This window comes from Asterias amurensis, chromosome 1 (assembly GCF_032118995.1).
Source record: "Asterias amurensis chromosome 1, ASM3211899v1".
Lineage (NCBI taxonomy): Eukaryota > Metazoa > Echinodermata > Asteroidea > Forcipulatida > Asteriidae > Asterias > Asterias amurensis.
Genome location: NC_092648.1, coordinates 30,252,193 through 30,274,744, shown reverse-complemented (window position 1 = coordinate 30,274,744; position 22,552 = coordinate 30,252,193). Strand labels below are relative to the sequence as shown.

The following is a 22,552-nucleotide window of genomic DNA, read 5'->3' as shown; positions in this document are numbered from 1 at the left end:
CCCAGCAAATTCATAGACAATCAGTTGTCATCTGTAATCTGAAGCATCATTTTGATGACCTACCTTACAATACAAAAATAAAACATAATGAACAATAGTTTTCACTCATAAATTTTCACATATGACTGAGTTATAACAAGAAACTATGACTCAATTTGCAAGAAAAGTCGCAAATAATAGTTAAGTTTTCAAATATCATATGTATCTCCAGCATATAAGATATTTAAAACAACTGTGTCCAGTGTCCCTCATGTTGACGATTAGCAGACGACAGACTTATTGTACACACAAACGAGGATTATCTATTTCCTCATTTCTCTCATTGAACAATTGGTGGCGCTCTTTGTATAATTTTTTTTTCTAAAGAAGGATAACCAGCAGTAGAAGGATACCTCAACAAGAAGGAAGAAGAAGCCGCAGCAAGTTCCTCCTCTTCTTTCAACAATTCAAATGTCAAAATTGAAGATCCCATAACTGATAACGGATAACGTATAGCGCAGGTAATGTAGGGATGAAGGAGGGTAAAGATTGTCACAACTTAACTTTGTTTGATTAGGCTTATCAGCAGTCGTTCACGCGCACACACGTCGTAACGGTAATCCGTTTATCGTACGTAAAACTAATATAAGGGGTAGTGGCTGTGGGGGAGGAAGGAGGCTGGGCTTGAATTTGATGGCCAATGCTGTAGAGGTGTTATCCCATTTTCATCAGGGCACAAATTTTACAGTGGACCATCAGCCTAAGGCCAGTGATTTTAGTGTGTCGAGCCAGTAAACTCAAGATGGGCCAAGATGGTTCAACATCTTTGTCTCAAAATAATTATGTTCAAATGTAGTTGCAATAATAACGAAACCCTCCTCCCAACGGCACAGAACTAGTTCAAATGTTGAGTTTGAGTCTCACAAGTATCTTTGAATCCTGCAGAGTGTCACCCTTATTATTAAAACAGAAAAGACAAATCTTCTTGTTTTAATTCTGGTCTTGTAAACCAAATCGCGGTCCAGTAACAGTAAAGATTCTGAGCTACGTACAAGTCATACAGCCTTGTGGTTTCCCCCAAATCCCCCCCTTCCCGTTCTTTGGAGATGACATGTAAGAGGCAATTAACATGCCAATCTGCTAGTTCCAGTGGTTGGATATTGTCTCCCAATGAGACAAAAGTTTGTTAACTCTTACTTTAATATCTCATCAAGGTAAACACAACCGGTCATTGTTACTTGATAATGCTACATATCTTTATTGTAGTTGCATAATGCAAAGACTTTGTCCGATCTTTATCTCTTTCAATAAGTTCACGTCAGAATGCAGTATTTATTCTGAGGCTACATGGTTAATGTTACCACATTTGTGTCAATCCAATAATTCTGCCACTGAAGTGCTGCTTTTCTAGAGCTCCAATTTGTGCGTAAGTTTATATTAAAATCTATGTGATTTTATCATGTTTGAGAATCAACTAGCATTATAACCACAGTGAAAAAAGTGCAGTTTCTTTGAGCAAATACTGTAGTTTGTGGCCTTATCTCAAAGCTGTGAGCAAGTTCTTGTCCGTCCACTTGAATGTGCCATTTGGAACAGAGAGATAGCACTTCAGTAATGCATGTATTGTAAACAACAATTAAGACTTTATTTTTCCTTGTTGCACTGTAAATATATTACTTAATAATAAAAATTGCAGTCATTATTTACTTGATGTGATGTTTGTTTTTTCGATGTAGATTTCCTCCAGTCCCACACTGAAGGCTGATGTTAAAAAATGGATGCTTGGGTTGAGAGAGCAGGATGGTTGGCGTTGTATGCATTAATCCTTGGTATGGCCTTCATCTTATGGAGGAAGTTTGTCGAGGGTGGTGTATGCCGGAGTGAGGAACGAATGGACGGCAAGACTGTCATTGTCACTGGATCAAACACTGGGATGGGAAAGGAGATAGCTGCAGACATGGCGAGCAGAGGTGCTCGGGTCATCATGGCGTGTCGGAGCATGGAGAGGGGCAACAAGGCCGCTGATGACATCCGAAGGAAACTTGGAGGAGGCGGAACGCTGATCGTGCAACAGATCGATCTCGGTTCCTTGAAATCTGTTCGAATGTTCTGCAAGACATTCTTAAAGACGGAGAAGAGACTGGATGTGCTCATTAATAACGCAGGGGTTTTCTTCTGCCCCCAAATGGTGACCGAAGATGGTTTTGAGTACCACTTTGGCGTCAATCATCTTGGACACTTCCTACTTACAAACCTCCTCTTGGAGCTTCTCAAGAAGACTCCCAACAGTCGTGTTGTCCTAGTGTCATCATTCACCTATAACTTTACCAGTTTGGATTTTGACAATCTCAATTACAAGCATTCATACGGTCGAATGCAGGCCTACATGCGAAGCAAGCTGGCTAATGTTCTGTTTGCCAAGGAGTTGGCGCGTAGAACCAAGGGAATGGGCATAGATGTGTTTTCTCTCAACCCAGGTGGTGTCCACACTGACATCACAAGGTACCTTCTACCACAGTGGGCTATGCCTGTGTGTGACCCCTTAATGGCGCTAACAATTAAGAGCCCTGGAGCCGGTGCCCAGACGGCTATTTACTGTGCTGTTGCTAGTGAAGTGCAGGGTATGAGCGGAAGTTATTTCAGCGATTGTAAGGAAAAAGCAGTAGGGAAAGACGGCATGAATGAGGGAGTTGCCAAAAAGTTATGGGAAGTCAGTGAAAGAATGACCGGCCTTTGAGAATCTTAATTCTTAAAATTCATTTTAAAAGTTCACACATCAAAATCCGAGGGGGCTGGTTTCATAAAGAGGTAAGATTGATCTTAAAGGTATGGTCGTTTGTTTCTTTCAATGGAATTCTGATTTATTAGCGAAATGATCAAGAAAGATACAATGAAAGTCACAGCTTTAATGCATGGGCACCAACCCTCACAAACATGAGAAACAATTTATGCATATGAGTTGTTTCTCAGGTTCAAATATTTTATTTGTTTCTGGGTAGTTTTCAAAATTTCCTTCTATTTCACATTACTGCAGCTGCTATTCTGAATGTTAATTATCAGTGTGCATTTATACATTAAAATTTGGTTTGACCTATGAAGGCTATTATTGTATTGTTGTAAACCAAAGTGGTTGAATGAGCTAGCTGGAATGGTCAACAATTTTAAGATAATTATTTTGGGTATAATTGAAATAACTAGTGACCTGGGATTGAAGATTTTACCAACTTGAGCACTAGGCCATTAACACCAAGCATTTAAAGACACTGGACAGTGTCCAGTGTCTTTAAATGCCTGGTGTTAATGTCCAGTGTCTTTAAATCCTTGGTGTTAATGGCCTAGTGCTCAAGTTGGTAAAATCTTCAATCCCAGACCACTCATTACTTCAATAGACCCAAAATAATTATTTTAAAATTGTCAAAGACCAGTCTTCTCACTTGGTGTATCTCGATATTATGCATAAATAATAACACACCTGTGAAAATTTGAGCTTAATTGGTTGTCGGAGTTGCGAGATAACTATGAAAGAAAAAAACCACCCTTGTCACACGAAGTTGTGTGCTTTCAGATGCTTGATTTCAAGACCTCAAATTCTAAACTTGAGGTCTCGAAATCAAATTCGTGGAAAATTTCTTCTTTCTTGAAAACTACGTAACTTCAGAGGGAGCCGTTTCTCACAATGTTTTATACTATCAACCTCTCCCTATTACTCGTACCAAGTAAGGTTTTATGCTAATAATTATTTTAAGTAATTCGAAACAGAAACAAAATAAAAGTTTACAGATTTACAAATAACTTACAGGGTTTACAGAAGGTAATGGGGAAAGACTTCTCTTGAAATATTATTCCATAAAATGCTTTACTTTTTGAGAAAACATTAAAAACAATATCATTTCTCGATATCGAGAATTACGGATTTATTTTAAACACGTCATGTGCGGAAACAAGGGTCGGTTTTCCAATTATTTTCTGAACTCTTGTATTTATGTGGAAAATATGCCACTAAGTGTAAATAAATTTCCCATATGACCAGTGTAGTATCTTGCCTGCCAGAAAGGTCCTGGAATGACAAAGGTCACTGTTTTTGTAAACAGCAGGGCCCAGTTTCATGGATCTGCTTACTGTAAGCACAGAATCGGCACTTTTGGAAGAATGGAATTACTAGAATGGAATTGCCTATGGCAAGTGTATTTTAGCAGCCAATTTTGGCTTCTGCGGTGCGCACTCAACGTTACTAGGCATTGCATTCTACGCTTACAAGGCTAGTGCTTAAGTACAGCGCTTGCATTTAAGCAGGGAATCGTAAGCGCAGAATTTGGCGATAAGCAGAACTATGAAATTGGGCCCAGGTCACATGGGCTGTACTGTACACTCAACATAAATGTTGGTGCTATCTGATTTGATTTTGACATTTTTAGCTTGTGATTCTAATAGTATTGTATATTCTCCAAATCATGCAATATTAAGATGTGTTTTATTGTCTAAAATGTGAATGGTTTATGGTATATTAACAATATTTTGTTTCAAATCTTTGTATATTTTAGATTGATTTTCAAATGCCAGGTACGGCAGATGAAGTAGCTTGGTGCAAGACGTACCTGTTTGTATTTCCACAAATTTCCACTTAAAGAGGGCTCTATCAATCCACTGCGAAGCGGAAGTTTGTGGAAATAAAAAACAGGTTCATCTTGCACCAAGACTACAGTTGAAGTTGTTTTTAGGTTATATGTTTTTAAATTCTCTGCAATCAGGTTACATTGCAATCAGGTTACATTATGAAATTGTTAAATTACTTGATATTATTTGATGTATTATTTGCAGGGTAAGCGTGCCAATTGTTGATTTTTGTAGAAAGTACAAATACAAGCCAATGTAGATATCTATGCAATGAACCGGTAAATGCTTTATTGTTTTAAATATTAACCTCTTAAAACGTATTTTTTCTGGTTTATGATATTGATTAAAATGCTTTTTTTTCCCAAGATTTTAAACATGGTTATAATCACATTTTTAAATGTCCATTTTGCGTGGCGTTTTAAGAAAAACTTTAAAAGGCAACCAATTTTAAAACTTGAAATTTGCGGAAGAATTTGTTTTCAAGAAAACATTATTAAACTTTGTTTGTTTCCTTCTTCTTGACAACAACTTTGTTCTTGCAGGGTTAGTTTTGATGTGCATTAAATAAATAGTTAAACCATTTATTACTATAGTATAATAAAATAGTTTTGATCCCTTTAAAGTGTTCTTAAAAAACACAGAAGTTGTTGCATATTTAAAGGGAAGCGTAATGATAAGGATGTTTTGTTATGTAATATCCCTATATATATTTTTAAAGAATCTCAGAGCAAAAGTTCACATAGTTTTTTAAACACAAAAAAAAAACCTAGCTAAACACAACAAAATTATGCTTACCAGAAAGAAGTTGTCAGCTAAAATACCATTTCACACATAGCATCTTTGACCGGTATCCTGCTTATTGTTGCTTAGCATAAATGTTTTAAGCAAATTCAGGAAGGTATAAAGGATCATTTCAATTCAGTGTGTGATTCATATACAGTCGTCAAAGCCAGAATAAAAATGTGCATTAAATTGTCAATAGTTGACTTTTACCTCATTTGTTGTAGGTTTAATATTAAAGAAAAAACATGTTTTTTAAAATAATAATAATAATAATAATAATTATAATAACGAACCTTTTTTGTATAGGGCATTATCTCAATCACAGAGAAGTCTCTATGCGCTTTGAGATGAAAAAGAGAAGTAAAGGTTAATAGAGGTATGAAGTAATTACAAAAGCAAAAATTAGTTGTTACAGAAAGAAATACTGATGTGTTAGTTAAACTCTAAATACTTGTGGCAATCACTTATAATATTTAATTGTATTGTTGATGTGATGTATGTGCAGCCTACACCTGCACCTGTGCCAGTATACATGTATGTCTGCATAATGATCAATAAATCATCTTGCTTGTTGATATTATTTGCTTGTTGCAATACCTGCTTGTTGATATTCTGCATGTTGGTACTACTATGTCAATAGTTTTTGCGTCATATTTGTATACCAAAATGAAAACGGCTCCATTGAGTCTGCAGTCAATATTTAACGCATCGAGGACAATAAGGATTTTGTGACTTGCTGGCGCTGTGCAACACAAGTATGGAATATCAACCTCTTCTTTTATTTTAGTATTGTTTGAAGCTTTGCATGGTGTGGCGAAATAAATAAATAGTAAGCTTGTGGGTACACCCTTGTGTAAATCTTTATGGGTAGGTGTTGGCTCTGAAAAGAGCCGGTTTTGTCTTGACGTTTTGAACAGTATACTCTGCTCATCTTCAGGAGAAACCTGCGTTGCACAGCGCAAGCAAGTCACAAAATCCTTAACGTCCTTGATGCGTCTAACATTAACTGGAGACTCCATGGATCTGTTTTCATTTCTCCTGAAGACGAGCAGAGTATACTGTTCAAAACGTTGAGACCAAATCGGCTATTTTCAGAGCCAACACCAGCTCATAAGAGATTAACACATGGTTGTACCCGCAAGTTTACTATTTATAGTTTCTTCTTACTCTTCTTTAATTTTTTATTATAAACACCTATGAAAAATACTTGATACCAGTAACATTTTGTAGCTCCTCAGAACCAGAATTCCTAAGATTATTGTAAGTAAAGCCATGTATGGGTTGATGGCTTTGTCTGTGTGTGGCTATGGCTGGAAAGGATTACATGGCTTTACCGTACAATGGTGTAGGCTTTTTGATAAATATCTTACTGATTTTCAGAGGGGGAGAAACAAAACGAGATGAAAATAGGAAGAATATCATATCTATAAGAACCCTCTAATAGTGAAGAGCACCAAGACTTGTGGACAAGTCGTTAAATGTCTGTTGCGGTGATAGCGTTCTGATTCCGACTCTCCCTGCGATTCCCACGGTATTCTTGTGAGACTGCTGGCCCCGCGAGACTACTGCTCTCATGACTACGGTCGTAGAAGTGTGCAACCAGCAGTTCGCGCGGGAGCACCGCCCACAACTTGACTATATTGTCTAAAGGAAACATTTTTGCACTAAAAAACAACTTTCTTGGGAAAAGGTTATATCACCCACCCAACCACTGCTACAGTTGATGGATACTATTATGTCAAGATTTGTATACAGATAGCACCACTGCTCGCAGGGATTGTAACTAAATGGCCGCCCACTTTTAAACACCTCGCAGGGCGCCTGCCACACAAAAATGTATCCGCGTACATCTACCTTGCAATTATTCTCTTCAAACACAAAATAAGGAGACATCTTTCAAAATTTGAATTTGTTTTTCATTCTTGTTAATAATCCATTTTAGTACAGCTTTGCACATCCTCTGTGCACAATGACAAAATAATGTATACATGGAATAAGTTAATGTCAAAAAATGAATATCTACACCAAAAGGACCCGCTACTGTGTGTCTACAAAGACCACATAAGTGTTATATAAGCACATACATGTACATTTAGAATTACCCAAACCGATTCATCAATAGAAGAAAAACCTTTATACAAAATATATTACAAAGAAACTGGTTGTTTAGTATTATTGCAGAATCGCATAGCTGGTAATGGACCCACTAATGCAGCTTAGTACTAAAAAACAAGAACTAAATTATACAGTACCAAAAATAAAAGCTGAAAGCTATACCAAAAAATAGAAGTGAGGAAACCCTTTTTACATGTTGAGAAATCTGCAGTTTGCAAGTGAACTTTTTCTCTGGATGTGCTCACTTGTGGAGAGAGGAAAAAAAAAAAAAAAAAAAAAAAAAAAAATCACTGATCAATCAAGTGTTCAAATGGTGAAACCAGAGTGCTCAATAGTCAATATTTTATCTTCTTGAAACCTGTTTGTTCTAAGGTCAGGTAGATAAGCCAAGAGAAAAATACAACCTCTTGTTTTCCAAAAAGAGGTAGTTAAAGAGGTTATTTACAAAAAACTAGGTTTTTGTTTATAATGTGCCATTCATGTTGATAAGGTTTATAGCGAATAGCAAAATATCAAGAGAGGGAGCTGTTGAACCCACACAAAGATATAAGCCATGCGTGTGCACGTCGTGCATGACAACATATACCGCGGTAGCAAATGCCCCATCTGCCTACCCATAATTTATTGCGGTTCTGAATCGCGGTAAACCTTATGGTAACAATGGATTGAAGAATACTACTAAAAGCAGTTTATTGTTGAAAAGATCAACTTCAGATTAATTAAGCTCATGAAAGAAAGTTGTTTTGAAGAAATATATTACTGTATTTGATGATAATAATATTAAAGTTTTATGGGAAATTCCTTCAACCTTAGTAAAAGTATTACTGATATCATGCACAAAGACAAACAGCAACACAAACTGTTCTCCTGTAAAGCCATTATACACTTTCGGAACAGAAAAAAAAAAAAGTTCACAGATTTACAAATAACTTGCAGGGTTTACAGAAAGTAATGGTAAAAGACTTCTTTTGAAATATTATTCCATGAAAAGCTTTACTTTTTGAGAAAACATTAAAACAATTATCAATTCTCGACAACGAGAATTACGGATTATAGTAAACACATGTCATGACACGGCGAAACGTGCGGAAACAAGGGTCGGTTTTCCTGTTGACCGATTGAGCCTAAATTTTCACAGGTTTGTTATTTTATATGTAAGTTGTGATACATGCAGTGTGGGCTTTGGATAAAATTGTTTACCGAAAGTGTCTAATGGCTTTAACATTGGTCCGCTGGCCAAATGCACATAAAAACACCAAAGGACCAGCAAAAATTCACTCTAAGTAGTCCCAGCTGTCTAGTTCAGTGTTGAAAAGCATCCCTATTTCATATGAAATATAGACTTGTGAAAAAAGGAGGTGGACTAGTGAAATGTCCAGCCAACTGGTCCTGCTGGCTAGTCACTGAACAAGTTAAAGGCAAACTCTGAAAAAGCTTAATAGTGTTATGAAGCACTAGAAAAACAGACTAAATAAACTGTTTTTTTAAGAAGACTTGAGGCATTGTTCTTATTAGTGCTTTTTCATAATACTTCAGAGGTCATAGAATTTTTGACCGAGTCAAAATGAAAAGCCAAATGATAGGTAAAGTTGTGACTGACAATTATCATGATTTCAACAGTATATCGGTCTAAAATGAAGCAAAGGTTTGTTGTTGTTGTGGTATTTCTTCACATTTTCACAAGAAACAAACTGGTTCAGTAAGCAATATTACCCACAATTGTCATTCGGCAACACTTTATAAGGAAAGAAAAGTCTCTGAAGGTTTTTAACAGAAAAAACACCCAAACTAGGCTGAAATTATACCATGCATTAAGTTTGAATGCATTTAACTGATGGTTTACTTGTATGTATAATATAAGTAGTCTAGCTAAAAATGTAAATTCTGATATAACACGTAATTTATTTTAAAGTTAAATGGGTGACGCATTCATGTAGCAATAGTTTTCAACAGGATGAAGACAAAAAAAAACATAAAAAAAAGTTTTAAAAAATTAAATATTTTTCTCACTCTCCCTGCAGAATACAACAAAAAATCCTTCTCAAATGACATTTCTATTTTATCACTCGCCATGCTGGAGCACTAACATAAGTAGATCATGCATACACGCAACTAAAAACTGCGCGAACATGTGCTACAAAATGCAACAACTAGCAACAACTTGCATAATGCTCCAGCAAAGCAAACCGCCGGTGTTTATGTGACGTCAGTGAGAAGGATTGATTGACTTATAACTTGCATCTCTAGCCACTTCCCATGCGAAATTAGAAGCCATTATTAGTATATCACTAATTAATCCTGATCTAATTAAACTTTTTGGTAAGACAACCTTCATAAATTACTTTTAAGTGTACATTATGGCATTCTTTATAATAATTTCAGTATTTTACATCAAGCACTTGCTTATTTTTAGTCTAAATAAACTGCTTGTGGCAACCCCCTCAACTAATATAAAATAAAAAAAAGTAAATGGCCCGATGCTTTGACCCTAGCAGAGTCTTTCTCAAAGGCTTGAATTAATGATGTGGTAGAGCTTGATAAACAAAATATATTTCTTCAAGACATGGTTGTAACCGCAAATTTACTACTATAGTTTTTATTATGATTAATACCATGCAAAGTCTCGAACATCGCTTCTGAAAACATTAAGAGTAGGAATCGAATGATCTCAACACCAAAGCCCTACTTGACATGGAATGACTAAATGAATACATCTTATAAACTCTTCTCTTTTTTTTCCAGTTAGTATCCCTTAATTTCCCCTTAATCTATGAAAACATTAACAATAATATTAACAATAATATTATATCAGTTTGTTAGTGAAACTTCTTGGTCTTGCAGTTAGTGTCATTCATATGGAATTTTTGAAAGTTCTGAAATTTGAATACAAGTTGTAAACTAAACCCCACTCAAGCTAGGTGAGGAATGAAACATTAATCAAGCAACCGCTTATGGTCAGTACTTATATATTAGTAGGCCACAAGGAAGAGTCTCTTGCTTGTTTAACTCAATGCACATCATGGACGATGTATTATTCTTGGCATGACACTTTCTTAAGCCTGGTTCACACTTCCTACGAATGCAAGTATGAAATTTGACGTCATATGGATGTTTTCACAGTGAATGTTTCGCAGGGCAGGAGTGCGAATTACTCCTTTAACAAATTTGCAACGTCAAAATTGACATTGCATTCACAGGAAGTATGAAACGGGCTTTACTCCTTCTACGAGTTGGCGACTACTTGTCCGACATGGCATGCCATCTGCAGACTTGGTGGCCCTTAGACTCTCTCATCTCTTTCCAGTGGGCCGTCTCTTCATCGCTACTGTTGCTAAGACCCATTGTGAACCAGCCGATGGTCTCCTTTCGCTTCATGCCGCGCTTGTTGAAGACGCTGAACATCAGGGTCACATCAGCAAGTTGGAATTGTGCAACCTGTGTGGGAAAAGCAATACACATGAAGGGTATTTTGTCAAAAGTGTAAGCTATACAGATAATTTATGTGAGTGTAACTGTACTGTTTTTCTTTTTGTTTTTCCTTAAAGCTTCATGTATTAAAGGTACATGTGTAGGGTCAAACAATGGCTCTCATTTTTATTTACCTGGAAGATGAATGTTTCTTTGAAGGTAGGGTTAGGTTGACCTCGTCGGACCGATGTCTTACTCTTCGTCATTTCAAATCCACTTGAAGACATCAGTGCAATGCGTACATAGGAATCTGAATATCACACAGGGGTCAAACAAGGTTTCATTAGAATGCATGCTGGTAGTTATTTTCTATTGGAATAACTTGGCATCACTAACTAGTGAGGGACTATACAGTTTTCACTGTACAATAAAACCTATGGTGTATTAAGTTAAAGGCACTTTATAAATACCTAAATAATTATTATTATTAAAGATTGTTGTATAACATTAAAGGTGCCTCTTAAATATCTACATTGATATTATTAAAATGTATTTACAAAATTCCAACAAAACTGGCCTAAAGGCCTAGATTCCCATCTTGTGCAAAGAACTTATTTCTGCCTTTGATGAAGGCTATACTTCTTGGAGGAAACTTTAACAGTTCAATGAGATTTTAAGAGAATCCTAAAAGTAACATCAGGAAAAATCCTGAACAAATCACACCCCTGAATCTTAATTACATTGGGTATTAGAAATACACATCTGAAAAACAATCTATTAAACACACATCGATAAAAGCTATAAATCTAACAAACAAAATCATCAACAAAACTGTGACTTTTTACGGTGAAAGTGAATTACAATTAAAATTAACAAGATGAGATGAATAAAAAAATAAAAAACCTATGATTATACACTTATAACAGAACAGAAACTGGGTTTGATCTGTGAGGTGTAGTATAAATATGGAACCACTAACCAAAATGATCGACTTCAAAATGAGAAAAACACTCCATGACACAGTTTAGCATGCATTTGTTAGAAAAATTAACAAGCACTAGACATGTACTGGAACATTTATCTCAATTGTTCTTGTGGTTTCTAAGTACACCTGCTTTACTTTCAAATCCTACTTAAGTACACCTCATTTACTTAATAGAATTGAAAGGTATATATCAGAATCATAGTCAATATCTGATGATCTGAACATAATTTGTTTTCGTTCACAACATTACACAGAGCGGTATTGTCAATGTTCAATTGAAAAACACAAGACGTATTTGTCTGGTCACAAGTTTACTGGCATGACACTAAGGTCCTTTTCGAAACCATATTCTCAGCTTTGGATTCGGCTTCAGGCTCCTGCCTCTCGTCTGAAGCCCTGAGAGCGATGCGCAAAGCACGCACAATTTTCAAAACAACCGCGAAGCCAAGCTATCCTGAGCCGAATCAAAAGCCAAAGTTTTGAAAAGGGCCTACACCTACTGGCCTCAGTTCTGTTATCTGAAGTGAAATTCCAGCCCTGCACTTTCCCTCTTTTTCAACCCCTACATTTCTGGTCTATTAAGCAATATTCTGTCTTGAAGGAAACAGAGCTTGATCCCTCTATTCAGTGGAAGAATAGTGCTATACACACTTCCTAAGCTCATTGTGTATTTCAATGGTTAGAAACCTTCCCAGGCTTGATCTCTATAAAGCGCCCTGGAATGCATGCATTCGCTCTCCACTTAACCCGCATTCTTCCGCTGATCAAAATCTCAGCAAAACCTTTTTTTCACACACAATCAATAAGCCTTTTTGTGATATGGCGGACACAATGCTACAACAATTATTAAATTTGGGCAACTATGTGTATCACCCAAACTAAACAGTGCACTCCTATTGCGTCCGCCATACCTCAAAAAGGCAGTGGACACTATTGGTAATTACTCAAAATAATTATTAGCATAAAACCTTTCTTGGTGACGAGTAATGGGGAGAGGTTGATGGTACAAAACATTTTGATAAACAACCTCCTCTGAAGTGCCATAGTTTTTGAGAAAGAAGTAATTTTCCACAAATTTGATTTCAAAACCTCAGATTTAGAATTTGAGGTCTTGAAATCAACCATCTAAACGCACACAACTTCAGGTGAGAAGGGTGTTTTTTCTTTCATTATTATCTTGAAAATTTTCACCAGTTTGTTATTTTCTGCATATGTTGGGATACACCAACTTTGAAGGCTAGTCTTTGACAATTACCAATTAGTGCTCACTGCCTTTAAAGGGGGTGATGTGCTATTGGTAGCTCAACCAAATTTCAAATTTTTACTGAGCACTTTAAAGCGCCCACAAGAAACTATTGGCCCATGTGCAATAATTCTCGAATGCAGTAATTCAACATGCTCAATAGAAAAATTGACTCTTTTACAGCTATGTAAGACCAGTTGAATAACAAACAACTTTGCCGACAATTGCCAAAGCGTCTGTATAAATTCCCTTGCTACCATACAGGCCTGTACTGTTGTGCAAGTAGCTCAAGCATTTCTCAACCAGCGAGTTCACATGTAATTTGCGGGCATTCCCAGAGAGCATTATTTTACAAAAACATGCTTTAAAGGTATTATTTCAGAAATTTGCGTTAAAAACCAGGTTGTGTAATAAACCATGTTGATAGATCTCAATAAAAATAGATAGATAAAAAGAATCATTGTTGAAATTTAGTATGAAGCTAACAGATGATGAAGTTCATACAAGAGCCTTTTTTATGTAAAACATTCCCTTTCACATGAAGGCATATTTGAGAAAACTGTACCCCTGAAAACCTGTAAAAAAACATGAACCAGATAATTTTGGTTGTGACCACCAAACTTAAGGACAATATTTCTCGGCATGTCCAGAAAAAGTGAGTTGAATATGGAACCATCCAAGCTTAAGGACATTGTAGTTAGCCTTGTAATTGAACGATCCATGTGTGAAACTTTGTATAGGCACTGAATACCTCCCATACCGCAAACACTACCTGTCAACTATGTCAACTATATGCCTACCTTGAACCTCAAAATTAAAAATATGTTTTTCCTTGAATGAACTTTATAAAATTGCCTGCAATGTGTGTTTATGAGCGGATAATAGAGGTTAAAAAAAAAATAGCAACGTCATAACAATAATGGGTACAATAGCACTATGCCATAGCCACAATATAACAATGAACAAGGCCACAATGACAAAGGAAGAAACACAAATTGTTCGCGCTCCACTATTCTTCAACATATTTACATGTAAAAACTAGGGAAGCAAAGATTGGATATTCTCTGAAACCTTAAAATTCTAAATGTTTGCTCTTGGTCTATTGAAAGGCAAAGTATACCTTTTTGGAACCGTTCAAATTGTTTTAATCCTTTATAATTTGTTAAAACAATATAACGACCATGAGAAAATCTCATTTTAAAAGGTGGTTGTATCCTGGAAATACTATCGCCAAAAATCTGGATCAAAAATGTCCACGCAGGAAGAATAATCTCTGTATACACAATCCGAAAAAACGTAACTGACAGTAACGCAGATTCATACGTTCTGGACACATTACATTTGAACACATTACTTTGACGTGCATTGTTTGCTCAAAATGCTTTCTACGATTGAAAGCTACAGTGCACTTCTAGCCAAAAGTGTTTTATAAGTAATTACCAAATGTACATCTTTAAATATTGAGATGGGTTGGAATGGAGAGGGTAAACTGGTATACTGACTAACCTGGTGCCCTGCCTGCTGCATGTTGCTTAAAGTGACTTCCCTTGATCAGCTCGACAGCGAGACGCCCCGTGGTGGCGTTGTAAGTCAATCCAACCAGAAGTTCAGGTAGTCCACCGTGAGCGAGAGACTGTAGCGAAGCGTTACTCTCTCCGCTGGCTGATAGGTCTGAGTTACTGGAATAAGGGGATGCCGTGCCACCTCCAACCTATGAAAAAAATACAAATAAACGTGGAAGGTTTGATCACAATACTGGAGATATTTCAGTACCTGTAATTTTTGACCGATATTTAAAATGAATCTTAGTGACTGGAAGATGTAACACGAGATACAAGTAATATTGTGTCTTGTCTGTCAATGACGGCACTCTTGGCACAAAAAAGAAGAACTCCGCTACATACAAAAAAGACAACCAAAGTTCAAAACAGATATGTTTTCATATGTGTCTGAAATTGAGAACTTACAGCTTCACTTCTCGAGACAAGGTTGACTATGACGCTCTCCTTTGAGGAGGTGTTGAGGGATGAGAACTTGACGAGGCCCTCGCCGATCAGTCTCTCCTTGCGCATTCTCTCGGCACCGTACAGCCTGAAGCGTATGGCAGAGTTGACCAGCTCATGGGGTCGGATGCGGGTGAACCGGAACAGCTCCTTGAAGATGGGCTCCTCGCTCTCTCGGATTCGGGTCTTGGTGCGTTGCTTCTTGGGATAGAGCATGATGCGCAACCTCCACGCCGAAGCGCCCCCGTTCTCCTTGGTAGGCAGTCCAAGGCCCTTGATGATGGTGACGTTCATTCGGTTACCGTCTCCGTTGTAGTCGAAGATTACCTCTAACTGTCCAATTGTGGGGGCAGACTCCTGATAGTTGAGAACATCCTGTATATATACCCAAAAAATACCACAAACTAATTAATATGTCACTCCGAACTTGAAAGGTGTCATTATCTTTGATAAATAATCTGCATGTATTCTATAGGTCAACTGTGACCACCACAATTGTTTGCTCTTTAGATAGCAGAAACCAACAATAAACTCTACAAAATAAATGTTTGCACTCCAATGATAAGGCATGATTGCAGTCACACCTAAAAATGTGTCCTCTGTGCAGAGCCTGTTATTGTACACTTATACCTTGGCAAAAAAATCCAAATCACTTGTAGCAAGGTGAATTGTTGTGTTACAGGCGAACAACTTTTGTCACATAACAGACCATGAGCAACAGCACTTTTCTGTTATTTACCCGCCACCCCCTACCCCCCCCACCCCAAAAAAATAAATATTACCCACATATGCTTGTAACTTTTATTGTGAATCATAAACTGTTTTCACCAACAATTACATGATAAAAACTATATTGACTTTTAAGAGTCTATACACAACTGGTAATTGCCTTTAATAGGCGTCTTATCACCTGAAAGCTTATTACAAAATCATAAAACTTGAAAGGGCTTAGAAACACTTTGGGTATTCAAGGAACGTTACATAATTGGTTAAGAAACAAATATCGTGAAGATCACAGATTTACATACAACTTACACAGTCTAATGATGATGGTAGTAGAAAACATCCCTTGAAATATTTCTGTCTGAAATTTCATATTTGATGAAAAATAAATCATCTAATTTCGCGTTTGGAGTTTATCGCTCAGTGAGCGTTTTATTCATTTTTGTTTTGGCATCGGTGCAATGCAAAATTTGAAATCGGTTTTTCACTATTCTCTCGAGACCCAGATGGCTGATCGATCGCAAACTTCTACAGGTTTGTCAGTTTATGTATATGGTGGATTACATAAAGTGCTTACACTGCCAGCAACTTTTTTGCTAGCAAAACAAATTCTGTAATGTTCCTTTAAAGCCATTATACACTTTCGGTAAACAGTATTGTCCAAGTCCCACACTTCGTGTATCACAACTTATATATAAAATAACAATCCTGTGGAAATTTAGGGTCAATCGGACATCGGAGTCGGGAGAAAATAACGGGAAAACCCACTCCTGTTTTCGCGCGTTTCGCCGTGTCATGACATGTGTTTATAACAAATCCGTAATTCTCGTTAACGAGAATTTATATTGTTTTACCGTTTTCTCAAAAAGTAAAGCATTTCATGGACTAATATTTCAAGAGAAGTCTTTCACCATTACCTTCTGTAAACCCTGTAAATTATTTGTAAATCTGTGAACTTTTTTTTTTTTTTCTGTACCGAAAGGGTCCAATGGCTTTAAGGAATTAAGTACAACCATCTGGAGTTTCTTGGTGAAAAAAGAGAGCAGAGAGAGAGAGAAACAAGATAGAAACAAAGAGAGAGATTAAAGATGTTAAATTTGCATCGGGAATAAAGTATATTAATTTTGGTTAATACCCATACACCGATGTGTGTTAGCACTGTATACTCGGTACTTTCCCGGAGTCCTGTGAAACAAATATCACAGGCATGACAGAAAACAACATCACAGGTCGTGGGTTCGAACCCCACCGAGTAAAGAGAGAGATAAAAACCAAAGATGTGTCTACCCACCTCAGGCACAGGTTCAGGTTCTTCTGCAGTCACAAGGTAGGCCTCGTCTCCGCGTTCCTCCCGGATTTCTTCTGGATCATCGTGATACTCCAAAGAACCTGTACTTCCTCGAGTCATACCCTGCTCTGCCAATGAGACGTCATCTCCTCGAACACCTTCCGGAGAAAGAGAAATAAAGAAGGTTGTCTCGTAAGTAACGGGTCTCAAACTCAGGCCTAATACTTTTAATTTCATCCATGTCATCGCTTTAGTGCCATTGAAATGCTACATGTACAGTAAAATTTACAAAGGGTGAACTTTACCAAGGAGAACATGTCTGGTGCCCTTGCCCTTCCAAAAATGAAGCATACAGGCCTGCAAACTTCCCTGTATTATGTGGTTGCCTTTTCAGACCTATCGCTTAAGCTTTTTGTTAAGTAGCTTACAGGGCTTGTAAACTGTGCATTTTCTGTGCAATGGCCCCTAGGTTTTCAACATGTATTGTCAATGTGTCTTTCAGATGTATTCATGGTAGCAATCGCAACAATTTTAAGGGTCAAATGAAGTTACATTCACACACTCATAAATAAGTTAAAGCATTTACAGAATTTATTATAGACAACTGAAAAAGAAGAAATCTAAGTGTTTTTCATTAAAGTAGGTTGCACAGTTTTTTAGTAGCCCACAGGGCAAGTTGACAAGTGGTGTCTACTAGCCTGCAGCAGTTTTTACTGACAATGTACACAAGGCTAACATTAAGGGTGAGTGAGCCCTGCTTTTGTATAACTGCAACTTGTGATCAAAACGGTAATTTGTCCAACACAAAACAACTTGTCTGAACAATTTGTGGTAAACATTTTTGTGGTAATGTTCTGTTTGTGTAACAATAAGTAAAGATTCAATGTAACGATAAGTAAGGGCCCTTCTTTAGAAAAATGTTTATCCCCCAAAATGGGGATTTAGCAAATTTTTCTGATGAGAAAACAATATACATCATATACTTTGGCTGGTAACCTGTCTCTGCAAAGCAAACTTGTGCTGTAATAAGCAATTTCCTGGCTTAACAGATAACAAATTGGGCCCAGCAATCTATGCCATCTCTTTTAGAAAAGTTGAAAGTGGCCAACCTCAAGGTTACAATTTTGTTCTGTTTACACCAAGTCATGTTAGCTACTCCCTAAGAAGAACTACACAAGTACTGATATTGGGTAGCCAACTCAATAAAGTTTGTGAGTAGGTCTTACGTCAGACAGGAGAACGCGCTTAAATGCAGCACTTTAATGTCCAACTAGTTAAACATTTTAAGCAATAACGTGTTAATCAGATTAATCAGATGTGCCCAACGTCATTATGTAATCGGCTGAATATTGAGACCATCATCTTTGTAGAGGTACAGAGCACTCTCATAACGAGGTTCTGATTTTTAAAGAGTCCTGGATTGCATTTCTGCTTGGTATGTCTGGTTTAGTTGTCCTCTCATAACGACCTTCCTAGTATAAAGAGGTTACCTGGCCATGCCAAGAAATCTCGGCATTTTACATAATAAGAGTGGACTGTATTGTGAACTGGTCCTTTCTTATGGCTTATGGATTGCTTTAATGCACTTCAATTCATCAACTCCATTAAGAAGCAAATAATAGCACACAAAGGTAACCACTACCAGCAGCCCAGAATCTTGATCAGTCTGGAATCAGACTCAGTCTAGACAATGTAAAACTAGGTGTGGTCAACCAGACTACATGCAGCAGGCCTATATGCTTCATTTTTTAAGGGCAATGGTACCAGTGCATTTTCTCTTTGGTAAAGGGCATCCTATGAGGAAATTGTAAATTTGCCTCTGTGAAGCGTGTCAGGCCTGCATGCGTGTGTGTACACCAGGGAACAATTTCATTCTCCAATAGCAAAATATTAAGACTGAACATGTCTTGTGCACACTGAGTGCTCATATTGAATAGCAATTGATGAACTTTGGGAAGCAATTTCGATCACTTATTTTGGGAGGTTGTCATGGCCTAGCGCTTATGAGCACCGCACTCAAGCTCTGGTGTTTTTTGTTTTTGTTTTTGTTTTCCCTGGAGGGGGAAATTTATTCAAGTTTCTTCAATGTACAAAGCTACAAAAACTCTGGTGTTTCTGATCAGCGATGGGTGGATTTGAGTCTCAGTCGTGACATGCAGTCCTTGAGCAATATTTATTATTGTTGTTCCTTCGGATGGGACATTAAGCTATAGGTACGGTGTGCTAGGATTGTGCACATAAATGAACTCAGAAAAATTACTGCAGAAGAGTGGGGGTTAACCCCAATGTTTTTGGTTCACAAGGACCTTTAATTACAGGTTTCCTAAGTTTTCTGAGCTAGATAAAGTTCACTTATGAGGCCTTCCATAGTTTCATTACCAGAATTATAAAAACAAGAGAAAGAATCTACTGCACATGTCTACTAACTCAGATTACAATGTAAAGAAATTTCACTAAATATAAACTTAACAGAACTAAATAAAGAACTATGACATCAGGAAAGCTTTTAAATAAGAAGGATAGCAGCACTCGGCTGGCATCTATTAAAAACACTTGCTTACGCATGAGCGTACAATTTTGTTTTTCAATTAAGTCGTCTCTGTTTCTACTGTATATCAGTTTAATATCACCATCCCACACACAATGTGCACATAACAATGTCCCGCTTGCATTTATACCAGTACAAAAACAAATGGTCAAGGTCCATTGCCAGTATTGATATGAAAATGATTGAAAGGGTGACGGCTTTGATACATACCTGTATGTGGCAAGATCAATGTTGTTTTTGTATGCACCCATTCTACAGTGCATGGGTACAGTCTATCGACGTTGATATGCCTTTTAGTCAAATTGATAAGTTAATCTATGATTATGAAGTATTTGGTAAACTTAAAAGCATCATAATAACCATGATACTTTTTTAGCATTTGAGGCCATTAACTATTTTTGGTGCATTTATACCATAGATCCTTTTGGTTGGTAAGCAGCTAATTCTATATTCTCAAAACTTATTGTTATGATTTTGTGTGTGCAGAGTAATCCAGATTACATGACCATTCACAAATTGCAACAAGAAGTAACTTTTTTCAAACTTGGGGTAAATTTTGAAAAAGAATGAAAATTGATCTTCAAATGTGTATCAGTTTTAATTGCTAAGAAAAGTGTGACCATGGCATAAAATCTTAAAAGGAATCTTTTAGTGTGAAATCGAGCCCAGGATAGACAACTTCTTCAAAGCAATTGAATGTTCAATAAATAAGCAAGATTGGAATGGCCCAAGTCTTTGATCCTTAAAAGTGCAACTGGGTGAATACTCCCACAAGAATTGAATTGCTTTAGTTTGATCCATTTTGAGTGTGAGCAGCTGGACACAGATCATTGGAAAGGAGTACAAAGAGTGCAAACAAGATCCTAACAATAGAGTAAATATTGCCCTGATGTCATCTTACAACCAACACCAACCTCAAACAAACCGGTAAAAGTGAAATATTTCTCCAAGACTGTAGCAGTAAAGGAAAAGTTGTCAGTGATGTTTGAAGCTTTTGATTTCCTTTGATTGGTGTTAGAGGTAACTATAAACTTGCGGGTACAACCACTGCAACCACAATTAAATCTCTTTTGGTAGGAGTGTTGGCTCTGGAAAGAGCTGGTGTGGTCACAAAGGAGTCTCAAACAGTACACTCTGCTCGTCGACAGGAAAACTTGAAATCCAACAGAAAATTGTGTGTAGTTATTTAAAGGTACGCACATACATGTATTCTACTGCAATGTGGGTTCATGAAAGAACTGTGTTTACTTTGACTGGCACACAATAGTCAACTTGGTATAACCAAGGTATTTCTATTCATGCAATGGAACTCCCTTGTAATGTCAACACGATCTACTAACAGTGAATTGAGTACACCTCGTCAACACTATCACACAAAATTAGTCTGGAATAAGTTCAACAATTAAATAAAAACCAAAGGATATTATATATCCTGTAAACTGGTACACGTGAAAGATGCAGAATATTTTGTGAATCTGTGTTACAGATATTTTACAGGGTAACTGATATTTGATTGTACATATAGCCAAAAGTTTGTACTGCAGATGTAATTCAAGCATTTTTATATATATGCAAGTAAAATCAAATAATATAAACAACTTTCAAGAGTAATCAGTTCATTTGTTTCAACATAACTTTTGTATGAAACTTGTCTTCCCTTCATGTTACCTGTGTGCACTCTGGTTGTATCTTTTACATCATGTACTTTGAAGTTTGACGTAAAAAACCCACACCAAACCTGCTTCCGTTACATGGATTTTAAAACACTTCAAAAATGCCACCAAACCAAGTATACAATTTTTCTAAGAAGTGTTATCTTCAAGAAAATTTTTTATGTGCCTGCCCGTACAGTCAGTATGTGCCTGAAAATCCTAGTTAAAGTTCAGTGATGAATGAACTCTCGTCAACATGTTTCAATTATACAAGAATGCAGATATTCATTATAAAAAAATATGAATGATTTTACGCAACCAGTTTTTCAAAAGAAACTTCCCTCGTCGTAAGTGTCTCAGACCTTGTATATAAATTTGTGCTACCTGTGAGGATGGTTCTTTCCTCAAAGACACAGATGCCAAAAGTCTAGATGGTGGTACTCCAAGGTAAATTTAAAAGAAGTTAACACTTTCTTTGTAAACACATGCTTTTACCAGAGGAAAAGTTTACCTGCAGATCATGCTACAACAGTTCCTATTTAAAACTTCATGTTAGCCATAGTCTGACATGAATTTACCTGCTGGTCCATCAACTGTTGTTGTATGTTCCACCTCATCCGTTTCAATTTCCAGACCGATCCCATTCTCATAATGTCCAGAGTCATGACTCGAGCCTCTCAGAGACCCATTGAATAAATCCTTTGCTGAGGCCACCTCGACCCCATCGGCGCTTGCAGACTCACTCTTTTCATACACATCTCTGTCGTCTGGTGGTGGGGCTGATCGCTTAGAGACTAACCCTCGTAAACCAAAAGATTGTCCAAACGGAGGGCACAAAGTTATACACTTCAAGCACATGATGCTGCCGCTGACAAACACCAACAAACACAGGCTTAATGGATTCTTAAAATCTTTGCATCAATCACTGCATGATAGGACAAGCACATGATCATCATACCTGTGGTCTGTGCACACATCTACCACTGACCCTGCTGCATACCACTGTGAACCGCAAAGGCTCTGATACAGTCAAAGCGCTATGGTCTACCAATCCACAGGCAAGGTTAATCATTTACATAACAAATACCAGCTAAAATTTGTGTCCCACATACTGGGAGTATTCACCTGTCACAAGGGCTGCGGCTCTAAACATGCCCTGGGCACTATTCAGCGTGATAAATACCATGAACCAACGCCACAAAAGAAATCCA

General features: G+C 37.1%; 2 protein-coding genes across 9 annotated transcripts in view; one reads left to right on the top strand and one right to left on the bottom strand.

Moving 5' to 3' along the window:
• The first annotated feature begins 375 nt into the window (after positions 1–375).
• Positions 376–3,201, top strand: LOC139936367 (retinol dehydrogenase 14-like). Its single transcript, XM_071931180.1, has 2 exons — positions 376–500; positions 1,716–3,201. The coding sequence occupies exon 2, from the start codon at positions 1,754–1,756 to the stop codon at positions 2,714–2,716; it is 963 nt and encodes a 320-aa protein (XP_071787281.1). The 5' UTR covers positions 376–500; positions 1,716–1,753; the 3' UTR covers positions 2,717–3,201.
• Positions 3,202–7,284: 4,083 nt separating this feature from the next.
• The window catches only part of LOC139936308 (synaptotagmin-16-like), a 55,964-nt gene continuing 40,696 nt past the window's right edge, over positions 7,285–22,552 (bottom strand). For 7 of the 8 annotated variants that reach the window (XM_071931118.1, XM_071931141.1, XM_071931134.1 and 4 more), the window contains 5 exons: positions 17,145–17,299; positions 15,095–15,505; positions 14,634–14,838; positions 11,094–11,209; positions 7,285–10,926 (listed from right to left, as the gene is read on the bottom strand). In XM_071931118.1, coding sequence (XP_071787219.1) covers positions 10,729–10,926; positions 11,094–11,209; positions 14,634–14,838; positions 15,095–15,505; positions 17,145–17,299 — 1,085 coding nt within the window. In that variant the 3' untranslated portion in view covers positions 7,285–10,728. Of the gene's footprint in view, positions 10,927–11,093; positions 11,210–14,633; positions 14,839–15,094; positions 15,506–17,144; positions 17,300–21,919; positions 22,336–22,552 lie in introns of those variants that run through there. The other variant, XM_071931156.1, reaches the window with a different exon arrangement.

What these genes read in the sequence shown, in the direction of transcription:
- LOC139936367 (XM_071931180.1), top strand. Translation starts at nt 1,754, where the DNA reads ATGGATGCTTGGGTTGAGAGAGCAGGATGGTTGGCGTTGTATGCATTA.